The sequence below is a fragment of the Scomber scombrus genome, chromosome 8 (assembly GCF_963691925.1).
Source record: "Scomber scombrus chromosome 8, fScoSco1.1, whole genome shotgun sequence".
NCBI lineage: Eukaryota > Metazoa > Chordata > Actinopteri > Scombriformes > Scombridae > Scomber > Scomber scombrus.
In genome coordinates this window covers 2,137,393-2,153,120 of record NC_084977.1, presented here as the reverse complement: position 1 = coordinate 2,153,120, position 15,728 = coordinate 2,137,393, and the positions used below count along the sequence as shown (strand labels likewise).

At 37.7% G+C, this 15,728-nt stretch overlaps 2 protein-coding genes across 2 annotated transcripts in view; one reads left to right on the top strand and one right to left on the bottom strand.

Moving 5' to 3' along the window:
* The window catches only part of szt2 (SZT2 subunit of KICSTOR complex), a 106,680-nt gene extending 102,565 nt beyond the window's left edge, over window positions 1-4,115 (top strand). The window contains exons 74-75 of the mRNA XM_062423812.1: window positions 2,215-2,283; window positions 2,375-4,115. Of these exons, the coding sequence (XP_062279796.1) occupies window positions 2,215-2,283; window positions 2,375-2,518 (213 nt within the window). The 3' untranslated portion in view covers window positions 2,519-4,115. The remainder of the gene's footprint in view (window positions 1-2,214; window positions 2,284-2,374) is intronic.
* A 1,616-nt stretch (window positions 4,116-5,731) lies between these two features.
* On the bottom strand, window positions 5,732-15,464 carry hyi (hydroxypyruvate isomerase). Its single transcript, XM_062423822.1, has 8 exons — window positions 15,194-15,464; window positions 14,849-14,960; window positions 12,631-12,749; window positions 11,400-11,474; window positions 9,403-9,452; window positions 9,250-9,319; window positions 7,291-7,425; window positions 5,732-7,219 (listed from the first exon to the last, which is right to left on the bottom strand). The coding sequence occupies exons 1-8, from the start codon at window positions 15,390-15,392 to the stop codon at window positions 7,164-7,166; spliced, it is 816 nt and encodes a 271-aa protein (XP_062279806.1). The 5' UTR covers window positions 15,393-15,464; the 3' UTR covers window positions 5,732-7,163.
* Window positions 15,465-15,728: the final 264 nt, after the last annotated feature.

Here is a 15,728-nt window from a genome sequence, read left to right as displayed (position 1 = left end):
TAAGGACTCTGGAGGGATTCTTTTTTTATCATGAGGGGGATTATTATTATAGGATTCTTTATAGTTTATGAGACTCTTCATTCAATTTGTAAATGAGAAAGCTGCAGATCAAAAGAATTCCCCTCATTTCTGCAGACTGACAAACTGATGACCACAGTCTGACCTCTCAATTCTTCCAGTCATCCTTTTTCTTTTCTTTGCTATTAGTTTCAGTCAGAAGTTGTGTTTATATGTGTAACAGTGCAGTGAATGTTCAGTTTGGGATCAATTCACCCACTGGATTGTCAACAATAGTTTTCTGGACTAAAAAAACACTACAACACTGATTTTTCTGGAGTGTCTCTATTCAACAACTACTAAGACTCATGGGTAGTGTAGTACTCTAAACTATAAAAGATATCCCTGTAGGAACACTTCTTTTTTCAATGCTTTGTTTATTGGTTTTTTAAATTGAAAACAAACACAACATAAAACACAATGAAGAAAAATTCAAAAAAGAAAAAAAAACTTAAAAAACACCTACTTCCACATACACACACTCATATAAAAGTTTCCACATAGTCATTCACATTTGTGTCTATTAAGAGTGTATCCACATCATTTAGAAATAAATATTCCCAAAATACTCACTAATGTACAGTATGTACACCCATACCTACACTTACATACACACATTAATACACATACATTCAAATATATATATAAATCCAGCATTAAAAAAACAAGTAAATAGAATAAACTTTTAAAAAAATAGGAAAAAATAACGACATTTACAGTTTGTTCTCTCCCAATCCTTCCATCTTAAAGCTAGAACCTGTTTACTCGTTACTCTGTTAACACACTTGTAAAGAAATTCGATATCGATATATTGGCCGATAATATTATATGTACACAATATATACGTAAACACGTTTTTGTAATGATCCTTCAATTGTAATGAGGATATAATATTTTACAGTTTAACATTAAACTTGGTTGTATAAAATGACATCAGTGCAATAAAACAATAAACTACTCTGCAAATTCATTATAATAATGATGATAAGAACATTGATAAGAATGATAATCTTAACAAGAATAATTAGAATTAGCTATGAGTTTAAAAAAACATACTCAAAAAACAACAACAACAGATGAATATATAAAACTTGAATTAAGAAAAAAAGGTCATTTATAAATAAATGCTGCCTATAAAACTTTTTTTTTTAAATCAGCACATATAGGAAAACATATTCACTGATACAGATATATCTGTGATAGGTCAATATCAGCCGATAATATCAGCTGAGCGTTATATCAGTGGGGCTGTAGTCCTTTACAACATGATCTATCCAAATGATAATGTACCAAAACCAGTTAGTTATCTCTCAATACTTTGTGATTCCTCCTGTGTTTGTGGCATTCACTGAGCCTCAGACAAAAGAAGAACTGTCAACAGTATCTGACTGTTTCCATTGAAGACACAACTCACAAATATATGTTGTCATTTTTTAAGAAAAGCTTTTTGTTGCTCACACTGGAGGAAATGCTGTATTTATTGGAACTATTTTCAGCAGTGGATTAATCCACATTCAGTGCTGTAATGAGTACTTCTGAGTAGAAGTGAGTCTAACAGTGTGGGTCACTGATGAGATTTTAATCGTTTTTGGACAACAGTGTAGCTCTGCAGCACAGACCAGTAAGATATATCACTTTCATTTTCTCAGGAGAGCATTATCGCTGACTTAGTGAATATTGTTATTCAGCAGCAGCTCTGCTCATTTTGCCGGGGTTTAGTCCTTACTTATCAGGGCCCGACCGATACTAGACTTTTGGGGCCATACCAATATGAAGGAGTAAAAAAATTCCAATATCGATATAGCACCCAATCATTTTATACATATAACAAAAAACATTAAGAAAAAGGATCAAATATACATTAAATGCGGCCTATATAAACAATATTGGCACATATCAGACAACATATACGCCGACGCAGATATATCTGTGATAGGTCAATATAAGCCGATAATATCAGCTGACCGTTGTATCTGTCGGGCTCTAGTACTTATAGTGTCAGTATTTTAACATTCAACACTTTCACTGTCAAAAAAACCCAAATATGCAAGCATTCAGTGTTTGAGTTGATGTAAAACATGTTAGAGAGGATCTAAAGTATGAATCTGCACAGCTACTCTTTGAAAAATATCCAATGCTGCATCGTCTTTGTTTCAGGCTGTTTTAAACCAGAAGTTCACCGACTGCTTTGTTTTGGTCTTCCTGGATACCCAAGCTGGAAAAACAGTGAGTTATTAATCTGACATGATGTATGTATTATTATAGTATTATTATTGTGCAGACATAAAAGCTACATTTTCTTCACATTTCCTTCCAGAGCCTAAAGGTTGTGTTTCGGGAGCCGCTGCCATCGCAGCCCCAGGCCAGCAGCAGCCCCCCTCCCCAGCTGGTGTCCATGTACCATCACCTAGAGTCTGTCATCAACACAGCCTGCTATAACCTCTGGACAGGACTGTTATAGAGCTGAGTACTTTCACCAGTGCTAGACTGACCTCCAGCTCATGTCCATGTGATTATGAGCGATTTGAGAAAAGCTGTTTGCCAGTATGCTGTCATTAAGCTTCCCCGAGGCTACACCACTGACCACCGACTGAGAACACATCATAGTGAACAGTGATATTATTTATGTAATTCTCTGTTAGTACCCAGGACACACATGGAACCATTCTTCATCATTTGCACCTGATCTGGAAAGACCTGAGACACATCTGTCTATTGAAGGAAAACTAAAAAACAGACTTGAAGCCAAACTTGACATGACTGAACAGTCTCAGAGGAAATGTTGCCCAATGCACTTTCAAAATTTAAAAAAATATTAAATGAAAGGTTTTGTAAATCATCACTTACTGATGCTCCCATTTTTTAAAGTATGGTGTAGAGCTCTTGAATAGCTTTGAACAGGTTAACTCTCATTGGTGGGTTTACTTAAGCATTATTTCTATTTTGAAATAGTGCAGTTTTTATATAGCACGCAGAAATGAGTAAAAATCCCTTTAGAGAGGTTCACTAATGTTAGCGTCTTTAGCTACAGAACAGCTATAACATGCACATTTAAAATGTAGCACAAATGCATTTAAAGTCAATGGAAAGACATGAGTAGGTGTAAATCATGGATGTATACAAGAGAACTGGATACAGTGTTACAAGATGGTCAGTAAAGGTTATTTGATACAGCACATTTCACATAGTGCTTCACAAGAGTCAAATTATTAAAAAAATCATTTAATTAGACATACAGCCGGATATCATCAGTCTAACAATTATATGAGATGACTTTAAATTTGCACATACAAAGCAAATAATACAGGACCGAAAACAGAACCCTGAGGCACACCACAAAACAGAGTAGCAGTTTCACACATGTAGGGAACAAATGATACAGAACATCTCCTGTCTGAGAGATGAGAGGAGAACCACCCACCTACTGCCAGAGCCAATCAGAATGCTTAAACATCAATGAGCTGTTAACAACTTTCTCTACATGTTTTAGATAAAAGGCAGTTTAGATAAGGCCTGTCATTTTGGGAAATGAACACATTGACACATTCATGTCCCTAACATGCAGCTCTTCAGAGAAAATACAATCAATATTTAAACCAGGGTGTAAGGTATGACCCCTAATGTCTGTGGGACCAGACACATGTTTAATCAGACTGGCTGACATTAAGAAAATCAGGACACCTACGAGAAACGTCACATACCTGAATATTCAAATCACCAACCATAATAACTGTCCAACCTAATGATTTAGGATTTAGGATTTAGGATGTTAAAAAAAAATCACTATTATAACTAAGTAACTACTATAACCAGGGGCTGGGTCAATTAAAATACAGTCAGATGGATCTGAATGACCAACTGCAGTTCAAACAAGGTGAAAGCACCAGTGCTAAGGCTAAGGAGTCCACTAAAATGACCAGTACCACACTACCAAGTCCTATTCTGTACTGTGGGAACTTCAACTTTTCTTTTTCCTTTATTTTATCCTCCAGCTGATGTGTTGCTCTAAACCACATTACAGTTCTCACTTACAGCCAGGTTGTTGAAATGTTTGGAAACAGGCTACAACTAGGCCACACTACTCATGATAATCCCCGTAGTCTGTTATAAAAGTTGTGTAACAAACTGCAGCAGCCTTTTTTATCTGAAGTCAGAAGGCAGCAGGAATCAGCAGTAACATCCACAGGTACACACAGCTCCATTTCTTCCCAAATTGCTGTGTAGAGTTTCTCTGCCCGGTTTAAGATTCCTTCAGTGTTCATCATTCAGGACGCCAAATTATCAGCAGATGTGTCCTCCTCTCAAAGACAGAGGACGACCGGTCACTGCTATCAACAGTTTTTGAAATGATCCTTTGTCCTTAAAATGGATAAAAAGTTACTTTCTGACAGAGCTTCAGGCAGGCAAGCACAGACACAATGAAAACATAATGATACTGAATGAGATTTGTCTCTGTGAGGTCTTATGATGAGCATAATGCTCCCCAGCTGATGGATCAAGGTCCTGCAGTACATATATATCTAATCACCTGATTGACAAACACTGACTCACTGATGCTAAGTCTTCACATTAAAATGCAACACAAGTCATAAGCAGCCAACATTTAACACTTCAGGCTTTTACATAACACAATTGCACAAGTTTCATACTCCACAGCTTGATAAATAGGTCTGTTTATCTTGGATCTTGTGCCTTCTGCCAGTTATTCATACCACATCAGTGTTTTCAATGAGTGTGACAGCTCAGATGTCATTCTGCTGAGTGGGAAGGCTTTTATGTTAGATTGTCAAAAGTGTCAAACCTGCTACCCACTTGAACCCCACTGCCATATCTGGTGCCCTCAAGTGCCTTTTCTGGGTTTGTTTTTCTCCTTTTTTGTTTTTTTTGGGAGGTTTTGTTCAAGTCCCGAGTCTGTGCAGTGATACTGTATGTGTTGTTGTTGTTGTTTCATCGCCTCTGCACAGATCTTTGGAAACACTCACTCCTGATGTTATGCAGTGAAAGTGCCTGAGTCAGTTTGGGGAAATGTAACAAAAATTGCCTTTCATAAGCAGGAAAATGGGTCGTATTAACTTTGATGATTTGCATAATGGCTTGCCACATGTCATCAGCGACAAGTGTTTCCAAAGCATGTTGAGGATGATGAGTTTGGCTTGTGTTGTGTTCTGAAACAGCGCGGCTGGTAATCACCAGCTCATTTTATATGAGAGCATAAAAGGCGGCCTCATACAGGAGCGTAACATCACTGTTAGAAACAAACATGAAGGCTCCATATCTGCTGAAATACTTTCATTAATGACACGCTCAGCCTTAGATTTCTACATGTTCTCACTGAAAGGAAACCCAAAAAAAAGCGTGAATGTGGAGCTTCTCTGTCGATGTCAGAGTGAAGAAATGTGGAGCAGAGCGGGGTGTGAGTGCCCTGACAGTTCAGCCTGAATGTGAAACACTGGATATTCATCATGCAAGATGTGAAGTGTATGAAGTTAGCCCTTTAGCATTTTGACACTGTAATATAAACCCTGCACTGTCTCTAACTGTATAATGTATATTATGTATATACAGGACACTTTATACAGTATGTGAAATGCTTAATAAAGCAGTAGGATGAAAGACAGTGTGACGATCATTTTCTACATTTAACACAAAGAAGATCTTTTAGTGTAATTATAATTTAATGTTCACAGTAAAAAGTTGGTAAGGTATACATTATAAAAGACTTAAATCAGACATTAACTAATACAATGTCATTTAATACATTTAAATGTATTAGATGTAGTTGCATCATAATTCATATATATTATATTTATATATATGATGTGAACAAGTTAGAACAAGTCAGAATCATTTCATATCTTATAGAAAATGTAATTAATGACAATGAACTGAACTCTTGACCTTTTAAAAAGAATAGTTAATATGCAGTTGAATCTCACATTAAGGGTGTTTGGAATGTGCTTTGAGCAGGTTCTTAAATCTTAATATAAGCATTTGGTAAATCATTTAGTTCCCTTGGTATAAATGAACTAAATAACCTGCTCTCTGTAGTCATACTACCCCATCAGCTAATGATGAGTGCTGATCATGGTTTTATCTCCTTTAAAGAGTACTTTTCTTCATGAGACTTCATCTAACTTTAACAAATCAATCCTTTGACTTTGTTCAAAGAACTAAGTTAGCTGGATGGTTTTAAGAATAAGTCCATGTTGACAGTACCACAAACACCTGTTCTGTAAACTCTGCAACAAACCCTATGTGAGAGTTCAGATAAGACGTTTTTGATTCAGCTCGTCATTAAGATACTGTTTTTAACCCTTACATACTGTTCATGTCAAATTTGACTCATTTTGACATTTGTCACTCGGACGTTTGATAACTTTTCCTAAAGTGGCCCAAAAAAATGTTTTCAATGTTATACTTTTGTATAGGTGCCAAAAGGTTTTGTCCATTGAAGCTGTTCTGGGTCAGATTTGTGTTTTAGTGAAATGAATAGTTCATAGTTTTAATAAGATAGTAGTTATTTAGTTCTTTTTATGATGTAGCAGTGAAGACTGATGGCTCTAATGGTTATACAATAAACCCCACAGTTCCATAAAGTTCTGCTCATTTTCACTTTACATAAAATACATTTCCATCATTATTGCTATGTTATACTTTCATGTCTTAGATAAAATAAGACATGATATTGTGTGATAGTAGCTGGTTTTGGTGTAAAAGCTAAAAAATACACTCTCTCTGCTCTCTGAAACATGAATCAAGGTTTAATCACATTTATTGATCAGTCAGATCCACTATTGATGCTTTCTAAACACATCTGTGCTTCAACATTTGGTATAAACACTTTATGTGGAGATTCTCATTCTGAGTATGTAAGGGTTAAAAGTGCACCTGATATTCTGCCTATAATAAAATGTATATTATTTTAGTTTTCATTTCATTATAGGATGTTTTTATTTCATACCGACTACATCAAGCTTAAAAGAAAAAAGCCCAAACTTGTACAATCAAGTCATTTTGACTTTGGAAGAAAATGTAAGGCCACGAGAATCAGTCTGAAGAAAGAAAGAGAAAACAGCCTGTTCTCTCACAGAGGTGTAGACTCATCTTCACTTGCTTTGTGTCCAGTAATTCTTCAGCCAGCCCAGACCCTCATTAGTGGCTCCTAAAGCAGACAGAGAGGATTATTAACGTGGATTTTTCTCAAACATGTCCTGTTATAAGAAGATAACTCACTGAGTGGCTTGTATTCACAGCCAATGTGTCCCTGGTAGTTGAGCTTGTCCAGCGTGTTGAACAGGTAGCTGTAGTTGATCTCTCCTGCGCTGTCAGGCTCGTTCCTGTCTGGAACCTGAGCGATCTGAACGTGACCTGTAACAGACACAAACACTGCACCTCACTCTGATGCTCCACTGCTGTTATTCCTTTTTTATCAGGAGCCTTGACTCAGCATTCTGTTCAGTGGACACTCTGCCTTACATCATTACTGCCTGACCACACACTCACAGTCTGGTTCTACCTAATCCTGGATGCTTCGTTCTGTCCCACTTTATGTATGAGACATTCAAATCAAGCTTTCTGCAAACTAAACATGGATGTAGTTTACAGAGAAAGCAGGTTATGTCAGTAATCACACATGTTTTAACCTGGTTACTGTAGACACACAGAGACACAACAGACTGATTTTAACAAACATTGAAATGTTCATCGGTGGAAATGAACTTATTTAGACTTCTATTAACAATTTGTGTTATTTGCAGTTTTACTAATTTGACTCAGGATGGAATTATTTTAAATACAAGGATGCATCGCCCCATAAACTGATCTCTACTTTCATCCCACCGCTCTGCTGGTCTCTGTCTGTAGTATTCTGTCCTGCACATCCATACATGTAAAAGGTTTACATGCATGTATGACAGACCTGCTCTAATCCCCAGTTCCAGAAAGCAGAGGCCTGAGATCAGCAGGTTAGCCTGTAGCTCTCTTTAGTCTTAACTCAACTTTTCCACTATCACAGAGTTGATGACACCTTAACGGGGATAAATCACCATAGTAACCTATACTGAACAGCTAACCTGAAGATCAGATCACAACCTGTAAACAGCCTGACCACTGACCACTGACCAATCAGATCACTGGAAAAAAAGAGTCATCTTTCCTACAGGATCCTGACATTGACTGAAAAAACCTGACTTGTTCACAATAAAGTGACAAGTACTAAACATCAATATGGCTTACTGTATATTATAATAGGTCAGTAGAAACATTTTAGAGTTTCCATTCTGGCTTTTAAACAGCTTCTAATAAACACAGACACATTGTTTCTGACACTAAACACATCATGAAGATTTTAGCTGCATTTTTATTGTGCAAAGTTGTGACAGCTGACAGTGAGGATGTATTTTATTCGAAAAATAATCCACACGCTGTTAATTGGCTCCCATGATCACAGATGAGACAATTGCACAGCGTCATTCGTCCCCAAAGCAGAACTTTGAAAGGTTCACGACGGCGTCGAGGCAACGGCGTACCTCTAGAGTCGTGTTGACACAGTTCTATAAAGCTATTCTGTTCTATGACGATATTGTTGACATTTCACCGTTGAATGATTTTCTGTCACTAGCACAGAATCACGATGTTCTTCACTCATGGTTGTGATGATGTCGCTCTTACATGAAGGTTATCCTGGATCACCAGTGTCAGTGTCAGCCTAGTGAAGCAAAGTTTAACTTACTTTATGATCCAGGCCCTCACTTCTTATCATTTTGAAGCATGAAAGGCGAAAAGCTAAAATATATTCATCACTGCTAGAAACAAAACAGAAGACAAGAAGACATGGTCTGATCTTTGGTTACATTGCTCCTTTGTGAAATCATCACACACATTCAGTCTTCATCCTTTCTGTTTCTGACAAGCTGAAGAACAGCATCAGAATAATGACTCTGCCCTCATTTTTCAGTCTGTATTCACTCTTACTTTGATGGAAAAAAGTCTGAAAACACATTTGTCTGTTTTCATGAAGTGAGTCGATCACAGAATTCACAGATGTTCCCTCTCCAGATGTTCTCAGATATTCCACTCAGTGTTGTGTGATGTTGCTGTGTTTATACTGGGCTAAGTAAGTCCGTCCATTTTAAACTGACCCTGTTAAAAATACAGCCATAAACAGAGAATCATATCTCAGATGTGACTCACCGATCAGAGGGAAATACTTGTTAATGTTCTGCGTCAGGTTTCCATCCATTATCTGCCAGTGAAAGACGTCCTGAAACAGTTTAAACATCTGTTAACACATCCTTTTTCTCTGTTCTGTTTTTCAAGTGAACACAAACTTTCCAAAGTACTCACCATCTGTAGTTTGATGTTTGGCTTTCCAACCTTCTCCAGTATGGCGGCCGCTGTTCATGAAAACACACAACAGCTGAGCACTCCCACGATAAAACACTATCCTAACAAGACTTTAAGCCATGCTGATACAAGTAAACTGTAAATATAACATTTATCATCATTCTAATTTGATTTATTAACACATTCATTTAAAACATTGTTTCTCTGAATATCTGACATGTTTGTATTATTCAAGTCATTCTCATCCACACTTCTAGCTTCTCAATAGTTGTTTAATCTGCACTCAGGATGATCTTTATGGAAGAATTCTTCTGTCTTCATTATAGCTCAAACAATTAGTTGATTTATTGATCAAAAAAGATCATAAGCAACTATTTTTATCATAGATTATTAAAATGTGGGTAATCTTTTAAGCAAATATGCCAAAGATTGAACAGTTCCAGGTTCTTATAATGTGAGATTTTGCTACATTATAATATTAAAAAGTAAATTGTTTGTGCTTTTGGACAGTTTGTTGGACAAAGCAGCACATTTAACATCTTTAACCTTATGCTCTAGGACAGGGGTGTCAAACATATGGCTGACGGGCCAGAACTGGCCTGCCAAGGCGTCCAGTTCGGTCCACTGGATAAGTCTGCAAAGTGTGAAAATTACAGAAAGTAATTCCAATTTTTCTGCTGCTTAAGAGGGTTTTTTCCACCCTGACCATGAATACAACTCTCTGAAAAATATGAATACATATCATTGTGCAGTGGTTTTACTGGTCTGGCCCACTTGAGATCAAATTGGACGTATCTATGTGGCCCTTGAACTAAAATAAGTTTGACACCCTGATGTAGGATGTGATTTCCTGCAACAGAGCAGGGTGACACATTGACTATGCAGATGTCATTTCCATGCATACCTCTGCCCACTCCTTCAAACCCCTTCATACTGTGTATCACACTTCTCTTACTCAGATTTATTACAGGTGACAGATTTAGAAGCATCATTGTATAGTTTATGAGGAGGTGGAGTGGACATCACTTACCACTAAAAGGGAACAACACAGTGTTGTTCTTATTTATAAAGCCCTTCTAAATAAGCCACCTGTTTATTTATCAGCACTTTTAAGACTTAGAAATATGGGAGACTTATGTGAACACAACAGGGAAAAGCTGCTTTCTCCTACTGTGCTCCTCATAGATGGCGGCTGGCATCAGGCAGGAGATAAAGGATTTATTTTAAAGACAAGGACAAATACACTAAAAAACTGGTTTTATCACAGAGCCATACTACCTTAAATGCTGCTAAAAACTAAAAAACTGGTTTTATCACAGAGCCATACTACCTTAAATGCTGCTAAAAACTCAAAAACTGAAGTATAATATGTGAAGCTGTTAATATGCTGCTAATTGGAGTGTGCAATATGCTTTTAACTACAATATATTATTTATTTGATTTCTTATTATTTATTTATAGTTTTATCGTTTGCACTTTTATGTAGTTTTATCTTTTGCAGTTTTGTTTTTTGCACCAAAGGATTGCAGTGGAATAAACTTTATTTAAATTAGACCATTTGTTTTATCCCCCAAAATGTTCCTGACTGCTCTGTCCCTGTGTAATGTACTTATTTTACTCTCTTTTTCTTTATGGTTTTTGTATGATGCAAGTCATTTGTCTGTTTGTGTTGTATTTGTGCTTTGTATAAGATTGCAGATGTGTGTTGTTCTATGGTTGTTTTGTTGTGTATTTTCAGGGCACCATTGGAAATGAGAGACTTCTTGTCAATTAGTTTCCCCTGCTTAAATAAAGGCCATCTATCTATCTATCAATCAATCTATCTCACTAAACAAGGCATTTGACATTTGATGCCTCAAACTGTTTAGATAACTTATCAATCACAGGCTGCACCTGCATGAAATCACTGCCACATCAATAACAGGTCATTTATGATTAGTATTTAAATAGTAGTAAAGAAAAGTGGTGTTCAGTGTCAGCAGCATTCTTTGTCTTACCCTGATGAGGAGAGTCCAGAAAATACCTGGGGTCTGTGATCCTTGTGTTGATTGGTTCAATCAAACCAGTGATTCCTTCCTGTGAGGAACAGTGACATCATTCAGCATATAAGATATTTGCTCATCGTTATTTATGAGTTAAGTTAAGGGGGGAAAACTTGTTTAAATCATGTATGGCTACACAAACCAAAATGATAGAGGTGAAACTAAAAACATTGATGTGACATCAGACATGAGCTTTCATACATGGATTTCTATTCAGTTGAGCTCCTCCCAATAGTCTAATAGTCAACCACCTGTTAGTCAATGACAACAGTCCAAACTCCATTCAGGAGCTGCACTTTGCCAAAATCAGGTCATTACCTCATATATACCTTAGAGGGCTTTTATTTTGAAACGACAGATACAGGAAGTGGCAACATCAGGCTGAGGTAACCAATAATATAACTTCATCACTCAGTCAGTGACCCAGCAGCTTTTTCCTGCCAGGACACTGCCTTAAAAAGAGAGACAGGAAGTGACTGACCCACAGGACTGAAGAAGGGAACTCAGTCTCCTCACTGGTTGTTAAAGTTGTGCGTGCACTTGTACTATTTATATTTTAAAGGCTCATTATTACAGTTTTGTATTTTGTATTCCCAAAAAAATGTGATATTTAAATGATGAAATTAATATCATATATGTGCAACGAATAGTCGACTAACTTGAACTAACGAACGCTCGTCCACCAGGAAGAGCTTTGGTTGGAGGCAGCCATAACATTTACATCCCAGCACTATGATTCACCACTTAGTCATTTCACAATCTGACAGACTCAAAATAATATCATACAGTTTGATATAGACGGTGACCAAGATTACATTCACACTGTCTCTCACAGTGTGGCATGTAATAAACACTTACAGTGTAACACACAGACATATGACTAGTAGTAGAATGTCTTCTATGTATGAGCACATTGTTCATGACATGAACAGTATGGACGTGCTACTAACTTCTAAAGAGAGAGTCTGAAGGTGCTTACTCATTTTGTCTCTCAAAAAAAAAATCTGTTATCTTTCACATGTCTGTACAAGCAAGAAAAAAAGTCAGCACACTGCAGCTCCCAATGCAGGTACATTTATTAAGATACCACCAGTGATGTTTGGAGCTCCGAACAAGATTTTCTTTGGTTGATTACAGCCCTACTTCTCTTTCACTACATGTGTGCTGCTGACACAGAGAACATCACCTGCCTTTGAGAGGATGTCAGCAGCGTAGTTCAGGTTGTGAACAAAGATGGCTTCCATCTTCTTGGCAACGGCTGCTCTGTCAGAGCCCTCAGGAACCCTGCCAGCCATCAGGTGGATCCTGGTGGTGGAATATGAGAAGGATGACATGCAATAATTACACACTCACAAACACAGAGTAGCTTTAAAAACATCACTTTTCTGATGCACATTATGATTTTACTGGTATGTAGATTTTTCTTTGAGCAGTGATGTTTGTTTTGCTTCTATGTGTGCATCATGAGGATTTGAATATTCTGACCAGTACAGCTGCAGTCTTCAACTGAGCCTCTGCATTCTGACCCAGCACTGAACCCCCCCCAGCTCTCTCATCACCTGGAACTACATCTCACTGGACAGGCATGAACTCACAGCTTTACTACAAAATAAAGATGCAGCAACGCTTCACATGTTAATAGGAGCTGGGACTATTCCCAAGCATCTTCTTATGCTTTTATATTAATGCAGACAAAACAAAGATAACATAACATGACATGTTCACCAGCTCGTCTCTAACTGTGTCTGTCTGCTTGGTGCTGAGCAGGTAGTGTACAGTGGCTTTATTAGAGCTGGAACCAGACTGATGAGAGCTGTAAGACTGAATCAAAAGTCAAGAAAACGAAACAATGAGCTAAAATACGCTAAAAAGCTAAGTAAAGCTGAGGGGAACTATTTCTTTGTGGGGTGCAACAACGGACACCTTTCACATTACTCATTATATCTGTTAATAATCTTATAAAATAGTAACAATTTAATGAAATGTGTCTCACAAGACTTTGACAAACTTGTTCACTGTAATACAGATTTTACAGGTCTGTCTAAAAAGCAGATCAGATAAATACAGCATGTTAAGATATTTGAAGAAAGTGGTCTTCACCTTAGTGAGGTTACTGTCCCATGCATTCAGTTTCTATGTGTTAGGGAATTGTACAACAGCGTATTAGGGCCATATATGTAAACAATAAAAAACTGACCTGGAGGTGGGGGGAGGGTCATATTTGAGAAAAATCTCACAATTTCTCTGAATAAAATTAGATTTTTTTCTCTTAAATTTGTGACTTTATGATGTCAGAAACTATCAAATTGTTTTGTCTCGTAAATTTACAACTTTAATCTCTCACAAAATATTTATATTTATATATTTATTTTCTATTATTACATTTTTTTGGTTGTAGTTTTCAACTATCGCGGCCCTAATCCGCCATGATAGAATTATCCATAACTACACCTTGAGGTCACTGTAAGGCCACGAGACAGTAAGTAGACAGTACGTCTGCTGGTTTTGGGGAAAGCAGGAGGCACCCTGATAGTGTTGCTATGGCAGCCAAGGTCACAAATGTGTTTGCCTCTCTCTCTCTGAACAGAGTAGAAGTGACTGTATTCAGAGGTTGGATATTGTGAACCCTGAAGAATGGAGGCCAAGGGTGCTGAGCTGTGTTCCCAGACATTATCCTCATCTGTAGAGCAATAGACTAAATTCTATATGCTGTAGATGTGTTAGATGTGAACATATGTGGACATGGTTCACTTATGGCATTATCTGTGTGGCTTACTATAAGACTAACCCTGGAGGACTGAATCTCCAGAATTGAAGGGGGCATCAGGACAGAGTGTGTACTGATTATTCTTTAATTTTCCTTCATCAAGTCTCAAACCTCCTGTGTGACTTTCTCCACTGATGTATGGGCTGCATATTTAAAATCTACACTATGCACCACATTCCAAACTTACAAACTCTGTGTCTACTCCAACTCTGTTATCTTAAATCAGCCTTTAATTCAATTAAAACTGGGGCTATTTGTTCATAAATTGCACTGCAACTTTTTATTTATGTATTCTATTTTATCTGATTTATATCTTTTATTTTAGTCTTTAAAAACCTGTGTCAACTCATATCGCCTTGTGTTTCTTTTTTACTTGATCTTAATGTTTTTGTTATGTTTTATGCAAAATACTCTTAATTGGCTTGTTGAAAATTAGAACTTGCTTTTAGTGCGCACCAGTTCATTTGTCACACTCCACTATTTAATTTTCAGCGTGGGAGGTTAGAGGCTAAACTTTAAGAAAATTATCTGCTGCATCTTTTGTGTGCGTGTGCGTGTGTGTGTGTGTGTGTGTGTGTGTGTGTGTGTGTGTGTGTGTGTGTGTGTGTGTGTGTGTGTTTGTCTGCATGCTTCTCACTTTTTGCACTCCAAAGCTTTTGCATACTTCAAAGCCAGGTCCAGACCCTGTTTGAACTCAGTCTCCCTGCCAGGAACTGCTCCAAGACCAAGATCACCTGCCTTCACATCTCCTGCAACACACACACACACACACACACACACACACACACACACACACACACACACACACACACAACCATCACCATCCCCTCACAATTATCATCAACACTGTCTAGTTGAAACGGGCAGCTGCTGACTGATTTGTTCTCATGCCAGTGCAGACAGAGAGAGACAGACAGACTCACTCACTCTCTCTCTCTCTCACACACACACACACACACACACACACACACAGGTAACGTACCAGGTGGTGTGTTAATGAGGACTACTTCTACTCCTGTAGCCTCTCGGACTCTCTGGAGCTCCTGCAGGTCAGAGTCGTACAGCCAAGCGGCCTCTACAGCCTGAAAGCCGGCCGAGGCAGCCGCGTATATTCTCTGGCTGAAGTCTGGAAGCTCCGTGAACAGCCAGGAAATATTGGCACAGAACTTTAACGAAGCCATGCTGGTTTAGAGGTCTGTGTTGGACTTTACCCTGCTGTGCTGTTCGTTAAGCTAGCTACAGTTAGCTAAACACACCGGAAGATACAACTGTGGGCAGCACAAAATGAAGCTCCTTCATTATGAGAGACGTTATTTTTGCTGAGGAAAAAGCTTCTTTTTTTTTTTTTAAATAAATAGTCGTGTTATTTTCTTTCTTCCTTCCTTCCTATTCACCTGCTCGTTAATTGGTTTAATACAGTACAAAGCAGAGCGCGTTTTATTTCGAAAATATCAGCAGAAGTACTCACTATGGTGGAGAAGGTTGTTATGGTCCCATGACTGCTGAGTGATTCCTGA

Bases quoted from the DNA above. Each gene is read 5' to 3' on its own strand.
- hyi (XM_062423822.1), bottom strand. From the start codon at position 15,392: ATGGCTTCGTTAAAGTTCTGTGCCAATATTTCCTGGCTGTTCACGGAG. The intron at 14,961-15,193 runs GTACGTTACCTG...TGTGTGTTGCAG, and splicing joins CCTCATTAACACACCACCTG to GAGATGTGAAGGCAGGTGAT. The intron at 7,426-9,249 runs GTGAGTCACATC...TGTCTGTTACAG, and splicing joins CAAGTATTTCCCTCTGATCG to GTCACGTTCAGATCGCTCAG.